Below are 17608 nucleotides of genomic sequence, written 5' to 3'. Positions count from 1 at the left end.
ATAAGCCAGCTCCTGCCTCATATCTTTGTTCAAAACAACTTGTGTTTTTGGAATGTTCTCCTCCCCTTCATCCCTACCCAGTGTTCACTCTGCGGAAACACCTCCTCCACGAAGCCTTCCCTGATCTGTCAACTGCTATCCTCCTGAACACATACAGCTCATAGGGCACGCACAGCAAAACTGTTCTGTGCCATCACGTGTATTGTTTTGAACGGGTTGGTTTAACTCTTTTACTCCTACCTAATTTCTATAAGAGCATACATTTTCTCTTTTCTTCCTGGATGTGCTGTAGTCATTTCAGAACTTGAGAAATGAATCAATGAATAAAAAAGGATTGGAAATTAGCCATATGTTCATGAAAAAGGTCTTAAGGCTGGTTCACCAAGCCCACTGCCACCCAAACAAACCAAGCTATTATCTAGTTTAACACAGACTAATTGCTTTATGTTTATTTTTAATCCTCAACTCGGTCACTGCCTACTGTTTCTCTGAATGTGCTCTTACTGGTTTAAATACATTCCTTTCTCCATCCCCTATTCACCTTCTGAGCAGAGTACTACCAATCACAAACACTAAAGTACTTACATAATATCTCAATCAGCATCACTTTATATATGTTATTTCTCAACCTCATAATAACCTGCAAATTAAGTGTCATTGTCCCCATTTTACAGATGAGGTCCAGACACATTAAAGTCCAGATTCAGAATGTGGCTCAGTTAGGACTGGTACACAGGCCTTGCTTGGCTTCAACGTCTGTGCTCTCCTGACAGGCTCTCAAACTATGCCCCTACTGTCAATGGAGAAGGGAGTATTCTTTTGGACCCATGGTTCTCAAAGTGTGGTCTCAGGACCACTGGGGTTCCCCAAGTCTCTTTCAGAGAGTCCATGAGAGCCTTTCTTTCCACCTACACATCTGTGTGAGATCAGATTTTCTTCGTACACTTCAACCAAAACAACAATCGTGACAGATTAAATACAGAAGCACATACCAGAATCTAGTTTTTTCTGCTAAGATAGACGTTAAAGATATTTGCAAAAACCTAAACAACATCCCTCTTTTTTGTTTGGGAAAATACAGTTTTCTTAAAATACGTTAATTATGTTAATATGCACTGATTATACTGTTGTCATTTTAAAATAAAGTACTCAAATTCTCGGGATTAATTTCTAATATGTTATATATTGGTAGAAATAGCCCACATAAGCAAAAGTTTTTTGGAGTATACAATAATCTTTCAGAGTGAAAAGGGGACCTGAAACCCAAAAGTTGAGGACTCCAGCTTTAGAGAAGCACGGAAACTTTCAGATAAATGAATCTATGTATGCAAAACTTGCTACAAGTAAATTTAAACAATATTCCTTGATAGATAAAAATTGTAACAGCTACTTCTGCCTTCTGTGATGACAGAGTAAGGGAATGGAACTGCATTTCACTACATTGTCTTTGATGTGACTTTTTCTTCCCGGGTCTGAAGCTTCTCGTGGGGTAAGGACCCTATAACCGTACTCCTGTATTACTTCCCACTGACCATTATTTACAAAATGTTTCAATGTGCACTCCTTGAAAAATTGCACCAACTCACTTAATTGGAACTACCAGCTGAAGTGAAGGAAACAAAAATTGTTGACTATCTGAAGTGACACTCAAGGAAACGGAGGGTCTCGATATCCGCTCTGTCTAGGACAATTAAGCAGAATATTTACTGCAGAATAACCTTATCTGCTGTGTTCATTTTTTGGTCACTCGATCCTTTAAGCCACTTTGTGGGGCTGAATATTATCTAGTGATCACATATACATAGCACATCTGTGGGGAAATTAGTATGAGATGCAACACGATGCTTCTGTATTCTGACCTTACAGATAATCCAACACCATGTGCAGTGTCATCATGGCTACAGTTGTGCCTTTAGAGCCAAAGGACCATGGCCTACAAGGTCTAGACATATAGCTGTAGATGTAAGTTGGAGAGGAAAATAAAAAAGAGCTCTTTTGGACTCAATAATCAGGTGATCACCTTGGAAAATAGGAAGTGAATAAGTCAACTGTTCAACTGGATGTTTTAATGTATGTCTTTGGTTGTGGAAAATAAGCAGAAGTATCTGGATGACTGATGAATTTTTTTTCCCTTTACCTATTTTATTAAAATGTCTTATTGGCAGGAAAAGGAACACAGGAAGAGCAGGTCTAGTCATAGCTCTGATTCTCACTCATTCTATCACCTTGGGTAAGTTATTTTATGTCTCTGGGCCTTTTTTTTCTTTTTCTTTTTTTTTTAACTTATAAAAATCAAAGAGAAGGGCTTCCCTGGTGGTGCAATGGTTAAGAATCCGTCTGCCAATGCAAGGGACATGGGTTCAAGCCCTGGTCCAGGAAGATCTCACATGCTGTGGAGCAGCTAAGCCAGTGTGCCACAACTACTGAGCCTACGCTCTAGAGCCTGCAAGCCACAACTACTGAGCCCTCGCCCCACAACTACTGAAGCCCGCACGCCTAGAGCCTGTGCTCCGCAACAAGAGAAGCCACTGCAATGAGAAGCCCACGCACCGCAACCAAGAGTAGCTCCCGCCCACCACAACTACAGAAAGCCCACGCGCAGCAACGAAGACCCAACACAGCCAAAAATAAAAATAAATTTTAAAAAATCAATGAGTTGGCCCCAGTAGATCCTTCCAGCTCAAACATTATAGGATTCTATGAACAACAGCCTGCTCACCGCTCAAATATTATATTCCCTATTTCCTCACGGTGAAGATGATTTTACTCTCTTAACACCCGTTACATATAGGAGAAACCGAACAAAAGGCATTAAATATCAGGTTCCTTTAGCTCATGCTTCATTCTTCTAAATGATGTTACTCTATTGGTCTATTTGTGCAAAAAGGAAGTGACTATACAGACATAATGAGGTGGAAAGATGAATAATTATCAAGTGAATTAAATCCATTTTATACTTCCTTTTCCTTTTTTCAAAGATAATTACTTTAGCACCCTCCTACTTTGTCTATGTAGACTGGCCATAATGCTTGATGTGACAGCAAGCTGCTAGCTTTCATGGGAAGCAGGAACACCTTTGCTTGCATGTAATTTAATCTTAGGATTCACTCTACCACTTGAAAACAGCCTAGCACGAGAGCAATGGTTCTTACACTGTGGACTCCAGACAAGCTGCACAAGCATGACCAGGGAACTTAACAGAAATACAGATTCTCAGGTCCCACCCTAGTTCTACAGAATCAGAACTTCTGGGGATTGAACGCAGTATTCTGTATTTTAATAAAATTTTCAGATTACTCTAAAGCACACTGAAGTTTGAGAACCTCTAGCATGAAGGAACAGGCATAGCATTTGGAATCTAGCTCTATATAACCATGTAACTTCAATCAGTAACATTTTCTCTTTGGGAATCAATTTCCTTATCTATAAAATGGCTAAGTGTAGGAATGACTCGGGAGTGTCTTACTCATTCTAACTCCAAAATATACGTCAAGCCTCCATTTATTTTCCTTCTTTGAGTCCTAGCCACCAACCTCTCTCACCTGGTTGGCTTCTTGACCGGTTGTCCTGCTTTTACTCTTGGTTCCCTATAATCTAGTCATCACAAAACAACCAGAGTGGTCTTTTAAAAGCATGAATGTGATTGAGTCATTCCCCTGCTTAAAATCCTCCACTGGTTTCCCGTTATGATCAGAATAAATCCCAAACTCTGTGGCTGGCTTACAAGATACTGCATCATCTGTCACCCTCCTATGTTTCCAAACCTTTTGCCCTTTCTCACCATGACTAAGTTACACTAGCTTCCTTGTTACATCTCACAATGCAGTGTTAATTGCAATGTTAAGTAGTTTCCTGTCTCAGGGCCTTTGCACTTCCTTACCTTCTGCCTGGAATGTAGCACTCCTTGAAAGCCTGGCTCTTGCATCCTTTAGGTTTCAGCTCCAAAGTCAAATCTCAGACAAGTCTTCCCTGACTACCTTATCTTATGAAGCCTTTCTTCTGCTCCTAGTTATATGCTATCATATCATCCAACTCATTTTCTTCACAACTCTTACCACACTATGAAATTTTCTAGTTCATTTATTTGCTTAATAGTAAATTTCCCATCAGTTTCTAGTAAAAGACAAGCTCCTTGAAGGCAGGGATTTGTCTTACAACCCTAAGTGCCCAACATTGCCTGCCATATGGTAGGCAATAAAAATTTCTTTTGCACAAATTAATAATATATTAAAGTCATTTTAGAAAATGTCAATCTTTAAGTAACAAAGATCTGTAGTATTTTAACCCTGAATATATTAACAGATCTATTTTTTAGGAAGTTTTTTATGCTGAAAAATATCTGAAAGAGCAGATTAAAATTAGACCACACAGACAAGTATAGGTCATGGCAAAATAAATTGGGAAAATGGAGATGGGTAAAAATGTTTTATGTCTGAACTAGTTTCAGTTCTTCCCATATCCCAGCCACGAGTAGCACATGCTAACCTAAAGACACAGCCACAGTGGAAACACACCAACCAGGAACAGGGGCTTCTCTCATCCTGACACAGGGAACGTAGGAGCAATGGAACCATGCCCAGCAGGCCTTTGGAGGAAGGTGAAAGGGTTTTAGGGCAGGATCAGAGAAATTGCCAATTTGTCAGGCCAGAACAGAAGTGAGCACACCTGTCCGTTGTTGTTGAAGTGAAGAGGTGATGAATGGGATGCAGCAACTTGGAACCAAAAAGGAGAAGCAGGTTTCTAAGCTGAAACCCATGGTTTATAATCCCTGAGCACAGCACATCTTAATGTTGTAAGAAATTTTCTTGTTAACAAAGATAGAACGTTCGTGGATAAGTGACTGGGGCTACTTTCTCCCCTTTTGTGAAATATATGGTGACTTTAATGATAATAACTCATTTAACCTGGAGATCTAGGCAGCTGGATATCAGAAACGCAGCACTGGACAAACCCACTAGATACCAGAAAAAATATATAAAAAGAAAGAAAAAAAATGACAGCCAAGCACTTTTGTATAATTAAGCTCTCCTGTGACAATGAAAACAATTTGATAGTTTCTGTGTCAACTAGCTGATACTCTAGTTGAGGATAAACAAAAGAATAAACATAGATGCAAAAGCCCAGCACCATGAAAGTCAACTTATTAGACAAGCTTCTAACACCTAGGGTGGTTGACAACTGAGGAAAAAGCTGAGTTATCTTCAGAAAGTAGGCAAATTTCATTCTGCTTTTTTCTCCATGCGTGGATGCAGACAACTTCCTTTAAAAGGGAAACACCGTTAGGACCTGATTTTCATCTCCAGTCAGGATCCCTGAAAAAACCTTTCACTATACAAGGCTGGAGGCCAGTGACAAGGTTGATTTTCCAGAACAGTAACACTGGACTCTTCTATTGCTAGTGCAGGAAACCTTTGACCTACCAGAAAGCACTATGTCATCTCCTGGTAACAGACGATTTCACACCTTTTTAACATAGTGAAACAGATATTTCACTTCAAAGAAAATCATGAAAGTGAAAAATGACTTCAATCAATTATTCGAGCAACACAAGTAACACTTAGGAACCACCGCCACTGGATAGAAATATCTACCCAACTAATTAAAAAAAAAAAAAAATTGGTCATTTACCTGAATATTTTCAGGTTGTTCCTACCTGATACAGGAGAAATAATTATTACACTGGAGAGAAAAATGTACCCTAAACACTTAAAAAAGACAGCAAGTGCATCTCACTGAACAAATCTGTAACCTTCAGTCTTATGTTTTTCCAGCCAATGAACTGTGATGTCTTTTGCTTTTCAACCAATCAAATAAGGTATCAACCATGACAGTTTATGAAAGAGCAAAGATCAAGCAACAAGTCTGTCATCGGGCATGAGTAGAGTTGGTCCTTTATTGTTGAAGGAAGATGAGTGATTTAAAAAGAGTGCAAATTTATTCAAACAACTGGTGCTGAAGTCATCATGTGAAGCACTTGGTAAAATCATGTGTGTTCTTCCACCAACTGGCCAATGTCAGAAGTAGGAGTCCAAAATGCTGAGGATCAGATGGGGGAGGTTGCTGAAGGCTAGCTGATATTCAAAATCTCCGCCCAGTTTCTAATCATGCTTCTAAAAAACCTTACATGATTACTGAACAAAATTCTTTCCCGAAATCTTAAAACCAAAACGCTTTGGAAGAAGAATTGATGAAATAAATACACTTTCGTGGTATTAGTTACTGCAAGAAAGAGGAAGGTTTAAAGCCTTTGCTACAACTTGCCCCTGCCTAAAGAACTGCTCTCAACCTTTTAATATACACTGTTGTTTATTTAAGCCATTCTTGAATACTTATCGATCTATAATATTTATTTTCAATACCCCAGACAGATGGGATTCAGGCATGTTCCAGTTTAGGAGAACTCAATTTGCTTTCAAAATGCCTATCCGATGAAATCCCTTTCTGGATTTCAAATCAATACCCTAACAGGGTTTCCAAGATAGGCTCAATTGATGACCACTTGCTAGAGGTTTTACATTTATATTATGTTTGGATCAATGCCGATGATTCGATTGGAATAGGAGCAGCTGCGCAGAAAAAGTCTTTGGGGTGAGAGAGATTTGTCATGCTCCACTCTGGTAAGAACTAAATTTGGACAATGTGCATTTTGAAATGTTCATAGTACCATATTAAATCACTACCAAACAGGAGCAATTACAAAGGATTAACACAAACTCCAAATCAAAATTCGAATGAAGAAAAGCAGAGAGCTTAAAAAAAAAAAAAAAAAAAAAAAAACAGGAGCAGGAATAACAAAACGTTTCCTGTGTCAGTGTTACAGCTTGATGGCAGGAGAGAAAATAGGTCCTTTGCAAGTGTGTTCACACTAATTTCTATCCCCCAAACGTATCAGCCTATATCTTCCATCCCTGCCCCCCATCCTCACTCTCCCCACCCAGAATCACCCAGGGCATGCTAATTAATCAGCAAACCAAGGGTTTTACATGATCCTATTTCGAACAATCCTTCTGAAAAAACCTGAATGCAAAGCCCCCAGCTTATAATGTTAATACCAGGAAGGTCAACAAATGATAAACTGGAATCACAGTCTTACCAAAGAAAGTCAGCTGTCCCCTTGCTATGTTTTTCCCTCTTGAATTTTCAGCCACACATTCGTACCAACCAGCGTCCTCCTGCTGAAAGTTGGGGATTTCAAGAATTCCACTTGACTTGTGTCTTCTGGCTTTCCTTGCTATCGGCTTTCCATCAGCTCTTCTCCAGATAATAGTTGGTACTGGACTGATAGCAAGAAAAAATGGCAGTGAATCAAGTTAGAGAGACTGTTTCTTTTATTTGAAGCCATGCTGCTTCCAATCCCTTCCTTCTTGCTTCTAAACATTATTAGCTCACACTAGACAATGCTCCCCAAATGTTATTTATTCACATATCACTATTATGATTTTAGTGATATCTGCATCTCCAGTATTATTATATACTTAGTGTTTTCCTTAAAATCAAATAACCTTTCTTAACCTTAAATAAGTTAATCTATATCATATGCAATATTACCAATGAAATAAAAACAGATTTTTATATGCTCATTCTATTTTTTTCTAGTGCATCTGTTTCTTTTAAAATCATAAATATGAAAATAAAAATGTCCCTGCACAAATGTGGAGAATTAAAGATGCCTTCCGCTAAGATGAGGTCCAGGGCCCTCTCTCCTTGAAACTCATGGGTTCTTTGGCTACCTGGATTACTGAAATAAGGCAGAAGTGATGTGTCAGTTTCAAGGCTCAGGGGATAAGAAACTGGCAGCTTTTCTACTTGCTGCCTCTTGGGACACTCTCTGTGGAACCTTATCAACTTGTAGCAGTCCATTAGGAGGGTGGTTTCAGGAAACTTTACTTAAGTAGTGAGATAAGGATAGAAACAATCTGTGAGGTCTTTAGGTACTCTCAAGACATCTATCATCCTCCAGCTGAAACTTTTAGGACGCATCTTAAATTGCAAGGGCATCACTGAATCTGCAAATCAATGGTTTAGTGAGCTAACCACAGCTTTTAAGATTGCGGCTTCCTAGCAGGGGATACAATTGTTTACATATTTATTTTTTACAAAAACACACACAGACAAGTAATTACACTAAAGACTTGCTAATCTTCTCTGGAAAACCTGAGATGGTATTTAAAAAATTAGAGCCATCAACTCCACTATACTTGTTTTAGAAGAACTTAAGTTCATTAGGCAGACACTAACTGGAAAGGCAGAAAGGGCTCTATCAAAAGTACATTATGGGTATCTTTACATGTGATGAGATAGATACTTAATACGTGCCTTTACAAATAACTCTACTTAGAGATAGTCTTTCTGCTCTTAAGCGGGCCGTGATGATGTGTTTCCGCAGCCGGATGTGCATACCCAAACATTTCTGTGTAGATTGGAGGAGCCCAATTTGGGTCCTTTGTTTTCATTCTAGTGCCATTCAAGCAGCGTGAATAGTGTGTAATTCATACCCCCTTTGAAGTGGGAACAACATAAATTTTGCTGTCTTCCTCCACAGAAGATTTTTCAAGGTTCACCTTGCAGAGTTCACCAAACACATTTCTAGCCTATCCAGTTACCTTCTCTCATCTTTTCTTTGAATTAAGTTTCCTAATATATATATAAATATATATTTATATACAATAAAAACCAGGACCATCTTCTACTGTTTGGCAATCTGCTTTTAGTCTCTTAGTAATAAACCATGGGCATTTTCTAGGCTTCACATGTTGTTTTACAACTTGACTTTTAATGTTGTCAATTGTTGTCAATTGTTGTCAATTGTCAATTGTCCTACAGCAATGTCATAATTTATTTAACGGGGTAAGTTTTCAGGACATAGGAAATGATCACTGTATTTTTCAGCACCAAAGTAAAGATACTACTGCAGCGTACACTGCCATGACTTGAAAACAGGAAAACCAAAAGAATCCTTCATTTAGAGTTAAAAATAAAATTGAAAATAAAAAGCAACAGCTTTCTTCCATGGTTGCTGTAAAACACAAAATCATGTGAATATAGATTACATGCTGACACAGGGAGTGAGTAAAAGTTAGTGTTGCTGCCTTAGCCAACATTTGGGTACAGGAAAAGGATAAGGAGTTAGCAGTGAGTTAGCCAGATAGGTGGGGCTGGGCATAGAGATTCACGTGCATCATTAAAGTACATAGATGACCAAAAAATTCTTATTTCAGATGACAGTTTTTATCACTGATGCCAAACCTTTCTTACAGGGTTACTGGCAAAATCTTAACTGATCTGCTTTTCATCTCCCTTATGCCCTCTGACAGATACTGTAACGGAAAATCTAACTGGTTCCCAAGTGGGCTTATCTAAGAAGACTCCACAGATTGAATAATAAAATTATGAATAATTTTCAGATGACTCTGTAAAATAATGACTCTCTTAGAGAATATCAGGTCTTACCAATCTCTATCCAAAGCAGAAGGAAATCGAAATCCAAAGTAGAAAGAAGATGCTATTGCTTACATGTGGAATCTAAAATATGACACAAATGAACTTATCTATGAAACAGAAACAGACTCACAGACATAGAGAACAGTCTTGTGGTTGACAAGGGGGAGGGAGGTGGGGAGGGATGGATTGGGAGCTTGGGATTAGCAGATGCAAAGCAGTATATAGAGAATGGATAAACAATAAGCTCTTACTGCATAGCATAGGGAGCTATATCCGATATCCTGTAATAAACCATAATGGAAAAGAATATGAAAAAGAATACATATATGTATGTATAATTGACTCACTTTGCTGTACAGCAGAAATTAACACAATACTGTAAATCAACTATACTGCAATAAAGTAAAATTTTCAGAACAGTAGAAAGAAGAGACGGGCAATTTAAAAAGAAATACAAGTTTGATGCATATTCCATAAACTGGGACCCGAATGAAAGTCCACATTTTTCCAAACAGTCAACTTCACTGTACCTCAAATGAAGGCCATTATTTTCCTATCATTCTGGGTTACATGTACATTACAGGTCATTGTAATAAAACAAAGCACTTTTTCAGAACTGCCCATTCTCCTCTCCTTTGTGGCCATGTCCATTGTGGCAGCCTAATCCCTCTCGTTCCATGACACATCCCCTCTCCATGATGAGAGGGCGAAATCAAAGATGCACACGCAGAATCACAGCGAGAGAGGCTTGGCTTGCTTTTCAGTAACATCAGAAACCATCACGGCGAACACTGCAAAGAAAATTCTACACTTGCCCAAGCTGGAGGGAGGACAAGGGAGAAGAGAAACCAGGACTTACTTTCCTAACGCAAAGCATTCCAGCTTCACTGTTGTTCCTTTTGCAGTCGGGACCGTTTCCGGGAACTGTACTTCTATTTTTGGCTCATATTCACCCATCACCCCTGTGAATAAACAAAGGAGCTAAGTCTTGGAGATTCTTTTAAAACATACACAAGTGTTTTTCTGTTAACGTAGGATGCTCCTACACATCACTGTGTGTGCAATTAATTCCTTCCTTCAAAAACGGCTCCTATCTCTTAACAGCCGTGAATCATGGCTTCTCTCCCAGTTACTGCTACAGAAAAATTTGTATCACAGCACCACACCATCTGCCTAGGAGTAAATTCTCCATGCATACCCCATTGCTTCTTGAAAATACTTTTTAAAAAAAGTAGTCATGGGGCTTCCCTGGTGGCGCAGTGGTTGAGAGTCCGCCTGCCGATGCAGGGGACATGGGTTCGTGCCCCGGTCCGGGAAGCTTCCACATGCCGCGGAGCAGCTGGGCCCGTGAGCCATGGCCACTGAGCCTGCGCGTCCGGAGCCTGTGCTCCGCAACGGGAGAGGTCACAACAGTGAGAGGCCCACGTACCGCAAAAGAAAAAAAAAGTAGTCATGGAAGAAAAACAGGAAGGGGTATAAAGTCCTAGTCACCAGGAATATATTATTTTTTTGGAAACGTACTAGAGAAAATTTAAAATACATTAAAATAATATGTTCATGCTTTATTGTGTCTATATAAAGACAATTTCTGAGTAATCAATTTATCACCACAAATTACTTTTCTTTCACTTTTGAAGGTCAATCTGAATTAGTCATAAATTGCTATATGCAAGGTAACACAAAATTCTTATATTTTTAATACATTCTGAAACAATGACAAAAGAACAATAGGAAGTAACCATTGAAAACAGCCTTTAAGTTATACCCACCTTGCCAATGGCAGCAATGGCAGGCTTACCTTGAAGGTCATATTCTCCCACTTTCCCATATCCTGGAAAATTACTGTACAATTATAGCCAAGGCAGCACAGCCTAACAAATTAAGTCCACGCTTTATAACTAAATGCTTATGAATGATTTCTTATCAATACATTCTTGACACTGTCTACCACTACTCTAATTGTTTTAATACATTTATTTCTATTCAATTTCTAGTCATCTCCTGTGGTCTCTGGTTCAACTGTGGCAATATAAAGTTTAAAATTATCTAGCTTACTAAAATATGACAGGATCCTCCGTTTCATCTCTTCTTTAGGCTTCCCACAGTTAGAGGGAAAAGAGACTGAAGGATTCAGATGGAAAGGTTAAAAGTAAGGAACAGAGAGGGACAGGTACAATGACTAAGAGAAACAGTTCCATTCATTTTGCAGAGGTGACCCTCGTTATCTGCAGCTTCACAGTTTGGGAAGCAGCAATGGGATTTCCTCAACGTGTAAAAAAGAAATCAACCCCAAGTGACAGATGATGCATTAGTCTAGCTAGGTTTGCTGTGACATATGTCATCAAAAGCGCAGAGTTGAACATACTTGTTCGTTTTTATCCTTTCATAGACTGACAGGGAGGAATGGATTTGGAAGACACCTTTGAGTTAATTTGGTTCAGTATTCTTCATCTTGGCATTCATGGATGCATACTTTTCTGCAGAAAGGACCCATACCTAGCAACCCATACTAGAAAGGACCTTAACCCCCGCAAAATTAAAACCACAGTTCTAGTCTGTCCCTGCCTTTCACAAGCAAGTCTGTAATCTCAAAGGGGTTAAACTGTTTGTCTTTAGCCCCACAACAGACTAGTGTTCAAGGTTGCAACTCTGGTCCCTGAGTCCTCATCTTAATCTTTTACGGTGGCCTCTGGCCACTGCAGGAGTAATACTCCAAAACTAAATTCCAATACATGAAATCCATGCTTGACACGTTCAGATACAAAACCATTCCCCCCTTTCCGGTCAGTCTCTGAGTCCTCTTGCACTTACGTTCGGTTTGCCTTCCCTTGAGCATGTGCCCTCACAGCAGGACCATAAAGAGACAGTGCTTGCTAACGCCCGCATTCGCACACTTCTGCTCAACTTGCTAACAAACAACCCATACAGCTGACTCACCATCCCATAAATATCTGTAGTATGACTCGGAGCTCAGGAACAAGTTAACACCTCTGAGTGCTGTGTGTGCGGCTGTGTACCCCAAGAGCAGGGTTAATTAGAAAAACAACTGCCTTGAGAGAAAGAGGTCTTTGGTCCTCCCGGGAAATCAAGACAAACGACATTGCGGCGTATCGTGAGTGGAAGGGAGATGAAATGATAAGGTTAAAATACGGAGGGTCAAGATTGTCTCAGCCAGGATCAGGTTTTCCCCCTACTCCCTCGTAATATCAACACTACATATAAACCTGGTTTCTGTAATCCAACTATGAAAGGTCCATCAAGGATCAAAAATGTCTCACACATCCTTGTCCTGAGCAACCGAAATAGCACTGCTCAGCGTCCCAGGTCCCCTCAGCTATTATCTCCTCATCCTAAAAATCCCACCTACTATGGCCCCGACTCAAAATCCCCTCCTCCAGCCTCCTGTACCCCTTTCCTTAGTACGCCCTACACTCTGTAGCCCACAACAGTCTTTAAATGACCAGAAAGTATCAAATCTTTTGCTTCAGTTCTCACTGTTTCCCATGACTTACTGTAAAAAACATGTAATGATTTTGTAAATTGACTGAGTCGTGCAACCATCAGCATAACCCAGTTTTAGAACATTTTCATCACCCCAAAAAGACCCCTCATGCCTGTTGACAGTTAATCCCAGAACCAATCCCAGCCCCCAGCAACCACTAACCTGCTTTCTATGTCTATAGATTTGCCTTTTCTGGACATTACCTATAAATGAAATCAAACAATGTGTGGTCTTTTGCATTCGGCTTCTTTCTTTCTTTCTTTTTTTTTTACTGCCCTAGATGCCAGGAATACAACGGGGAATGTAAGGGAGGAAAAACTGTTTCTCTACCTTTCTAAAATTCTTTCGGCTTATCTATTAATTAAGACATTAACAGGAGAGAAAACAAATTTAATTTTGTACATATGGGAGCCTCACATAGGCATGAGAGGGTCAAAGACAGGCAGGCAGTTAAAGTTTATAGGCCATCCTGAGCTAAGGAGGAGGGGATATGGGTCTTCAAAGGGAGGAAGACAACTCACAGAAATATGGGAAAAGCAAATGTTTGGTAAACAAAGTTTGTTATGCCACGCAGAGACAATAGGATAGAGTTAGGAATTTGAATAAACAGGTCCAGTGAGCTCTCCCCAGTCTACCACACCTAGGCCATACTCTTTGTAGTTATCTCTGGTAATAGCTCTCTTTCTGGACCAGGCCCTCTATCTAATTCCTTCTTTTTTTTTTAATTTAATTTATTTTTTATACAGCAGGTTCTAGTTTATTAGTTATCTATTTTTATACATATTAGCATATATATGTCAATACCAATCTCCCAGTTCATCCCACCACCACCACCCCCGCCGCTTTCCCCCCATGGTGTCCATATGTTTGTTCTCTACATCTGTGTCTCTATTTCTGCCTTGCAAACTGGTTCACCTGTACAATTTTTCTAGATTCCACATATATGTGTTAATATACGATATTTGTTTTTCTCTTTCTGACTTACTTCACTCTGTATGTCTCTAGGTCCATCTACGTCTCTACAAATGACCCAATTTTGTTTCTTTCTATGGCTAAGTAATATTCCATTGTATATATGCACCGCATCTTCTGTCGATGGGCATTTAGGTTGCTTCCATGACCTGGCTATTGTAAACAGTGCTGCAATGAACACTGGAGAGCATGTGTCTTTTTGAATTATGGTTTTCTCTGGGTATATGCCCAGGAGTGGGATTGCTGGGTCATAGCCATGTTCTTCTTAATTGCCATCTTGTCTTGCCTACCAGTTGGCTCCTCACCGAACAATTTTTTAAAGAACATCTCTTTCAAAGATTTCAAATTTCTGAAATATTTTGTTTATTTGTGACTTCTGCCTCCATCACAATGTATACTTCTCATGTTTAGTTCATGTGTTTAGTTCTGTCTTCCATCCAGATTGTAAACCCCATGATGCCAAGTAATATGTCTGTTTTTTTCATGCTTGCCTTTATCTTTGTTTCTGCACTTAATAGGTGCTCAGTAAAAAAGTGCCATGAAACATTTTACAAATAAACTTCTGGGCGCTCTCCAATAACATTGTTTTCTATCATCTTTACAGCTATTTATACATTTGTCATCTCTTCTGTTGTACTTTTACTTCTTTGAGGAATGGAAGTACTTCTGATTTTTTTCTGTTCCTCACAAATCTTAGCTCACTACAAGGCATATGGAAAAAACTGTGATACGTAGGAATTTGTGAAAGGCAGGAAAAGATGTAGAAATGTGGCTCTTTATACTGGGACACATGATAGCCATTAATTCAAACATGAAAGTCTTCCCAGGCATGGAAGTTGTTTTCAAGTATTATCATGTCTCTTGTCCAAGTTCACTCACTTCAGATCATGTTTCTCTAAAATGAGCTGTGCAGGCTGTTTATGTGGTCACGTGGAGTGATTTCTGGGTGGACACACAGTGATCTGTATGTATGGCTATAGGAACCAAGTAACAGAGTTATCAGTAATGGTGAAGATTGAACGGTATTTATGGCAGTGTTTATAGAACATAAAGATAGGGATCAGAGATGAAATGGCATGCACTTCACTGCTCTTTAAAGAATTTTTATTGTATGTAAAGCCTGTCCTAGTATTTAAGTCATAAAAAAATGAAGGAAGCCATTTTCTTCAACAACATTATGAACATTTTTTGGAACACCTGTGAAGCATTCCATTTAACTTGATTACATCTGGCATAGGCTACATTTTTATTTGACTACTTCTTTCATTTCAACTATTTTGGCCTTTTTCTACATTAAATTTAAAAACCTGTTGCCTTTTTTTATTTTTTAAGAAACAAAAGGCCCCTTAAAAGAGGAGCGCATTTTTCAAGTCATTCCTCTGACCACCTGTACACTTTTGAACTTAATTGGTCTATAGCTTCTCTGGTGATTTACATAACAATTAGGCAAAAGGGGTGAGGCCACTGATGGAAACTGCTCCAGAATCCTTTTTCCATCTTCAAACTATTTAGGAAGTTGGGAAGATATCAAGGCCTAGGTATGTCTACACAACCAAGATACAGCTGAAGTAAAAGTGCATACAATATTGTCAGGATCAACCAGGATTTATAATCTCAGCAATATTTCCTTTATCCTGACTGAAATATATATATATTGCCTATAGAGAAGACTCTTGCTTTCAATTCTAAATAGAGATACCTATATCTATAATTTTAAACATAAAGTGAAAAAAGTCTTAATTCATTAAAATGCATTGTCAATGTTTTCTATTCATTGGAGTGAGAGCACCGGCTGCTACAATAGTGAAGTTATATCACTTAAAATTTCATACATCAAAGTCTTCAGGAGTCAGGGGCTTAGGTGTATTTACATTCCAATGAATTCAATAAATATTGATTTAACAGCAACTATAGCAATGGGGTTACGATGTGCATACCACAGACCTGATCATTATCTTCATGACACCTGTAGTTAACCTTTTCCAGTGCCTTGCATAGTGATGTGGCATATGCACAGAACAATTAGTTGTTTATGGAATAACTGAGTTTATTTCCTAAAGAAGACATGCTACAAATTTCTAGGTGTTTTTTCCAAAACCAGTGTTCCTAAACTTTAAATTACCTGGAGGGCTTGAGTTTCAATTAGTAAGTTGAGATGGAGCCTGAGAATGTGCATTTATCACAAGTTCCCAGGTGATGCTGATGCTTCTGGTCCAGGGAATGTACTTTAAGAACTTCTGTAGCAACCATGAGGTGTTGAGCCAAAGCAAGAAGTTGCACGGAAAAGTAACATGCATCATGGGCTAGTCACTGGGAGATGACTAGTAACGCAGAGTCGCACCAGTCACAACGCCAATCAAGAGCCTGGATCCTGCAGACGACCTTGTGGCAATGATTCTCTCTCTTTCAAAGTCTGATATTAAGGCTGATGCTAATGTATGTAAGAACTAGAATGTGACAGAATAACTGCCAAATTATAGAATATAAAAGAGAAATCAGCCACACACCACTCTTGTTTAACTACAATTTGCAGACAGCTGTCTTGGCAGAAGGAGGCCAGTTTGCAGAATTTTGTGCCGTAAGATTTTGCCAACACCTGCCTTAGCTGGAATCTGCGGTTGTAAATTAAACCACAGAAGGGACTTTTACCAACTTCTACAGAGTGGGATTTTCTACTGAAGAAAAACTGCAAAAATTGTCCTATGAAAAGTTCCCACATGGCCTTTCTTGAGGAATGAATCATATGATATATATTCCATTTATCTAAAAATATTTGGAAATATCTGATTAGTCATACACATTTCTTTGGCTGACTTCACTATTTTACTCTTTTAAGAAAGGTTTGTTTTGCCCTGTGTTGAAGGAGACATTGTAGGATCTAGGGGACTGTCCACGGAATCTCCACCACTACCCAGCCCATAATCAGTGAATTCCCATTCGAGGCAATAATTGTGCAAATAAGAACTTCCCCAGTGCTGGAAAAGAGGAATAAGACACCTGAGGGGTGTATGTCACTTACACTTGGGGTTTTAATGTAACTTCAGAAGCCTGTGGGAGGTGAAAACAAACCCCATTATTTGACCTCAATCAAATCTACATCTCTTTCCTTCCTTCTCAATAGTTAAAGTACAGAGATAACCTGAACTATTCCAGAAAGGTGTCTCCTATGAACGTAGAGTAACTATTTATCCATGCTTGCCTGGGACAGTCCTGGTTTACAACAAGTCCTGAAGTACTTTGCTAATAGTTTCCAGTTTGGGCAATTAATCATAAAGCCACCATCTTTTAGGTGAAAGAAAGCTGACTTTTGTCTTTTTTTGGCGAAGTACTTTTGTATTGATCCTACTAAAAAGTTCTTCATATTATGAGCTAAACAACTCTCTCTCCCTCTAATTTTTTATGTCTTTCTTATGTATGTATGTATGTATTTATTTATTTTTGGCTGCATCGGTTCTTAGTTGCAGCACGCAGGATCTTTGTTGAGGCATGAGGGATCTTTCGTTGCTGCACGTGGGCTCCTCTCTAGTTGTGGCATGAGGGTTTTCTCTTCTCTAGTTGTGGCACACAGGCTCGAGGGCGCGTGGACTCTGTAGCTATGGTGTGCAGGTTCCAAAGCACATGGGCTCTGTAGTTTGTGGCACGCAGGCTCTCTAGTTGAGGCGCATGAGCTCAGTAGATGTGGCATGGGCTTAG

The 17608-nt window shown here is 39.2% G+C and overlaps 1 protein-coding gene across 18 annotated transcripts in view; it reads right to left on the bottom strand.

Annotated features, from left to right (window-relative positions):
- Positions 1–17608, bottom strand: part of CNTN4 (contactin 4) — a 958186-nt gene that overhangs the window by 164908 nt on the left and 775670 nt on the right. For all 18 annotated transcript variants that reach the window (XM_079933645.1, XM_079933652.1, XM_079933654.1 and 15 more), the window contains 2 exons: positions 10301–10403; positions 7094–7278 (listed from right to left, as the gene is read on the bottom strand). In XM_079933645.1, coding sequence (XP_079789771.1) covers positions 7094–7278; positions 10301–10403 — 288 coding nt within the window. The remainder of the gene's footprint in view (positions 1–7093; positions 7279–10300; positions 10404–17608) is intronic.

The sequence above is a fragment of the Stenella coeruleoalba genome (genome assembly GCF_951394435.1).
Source record: "Stenella coeruleoalba genome assembly, chromosome: 10".
Lineage (NCBI taxonomy): Eukaryota > Metazoa > Chordata > Mammalia > Artiodactyla > Delphinidae > Stenella > Stenella coeruleoalba.
Note: the sequence above shows the minus strand (reverse complement) of the source record. Positions and strands in the feature narration are given on the sequence as shown.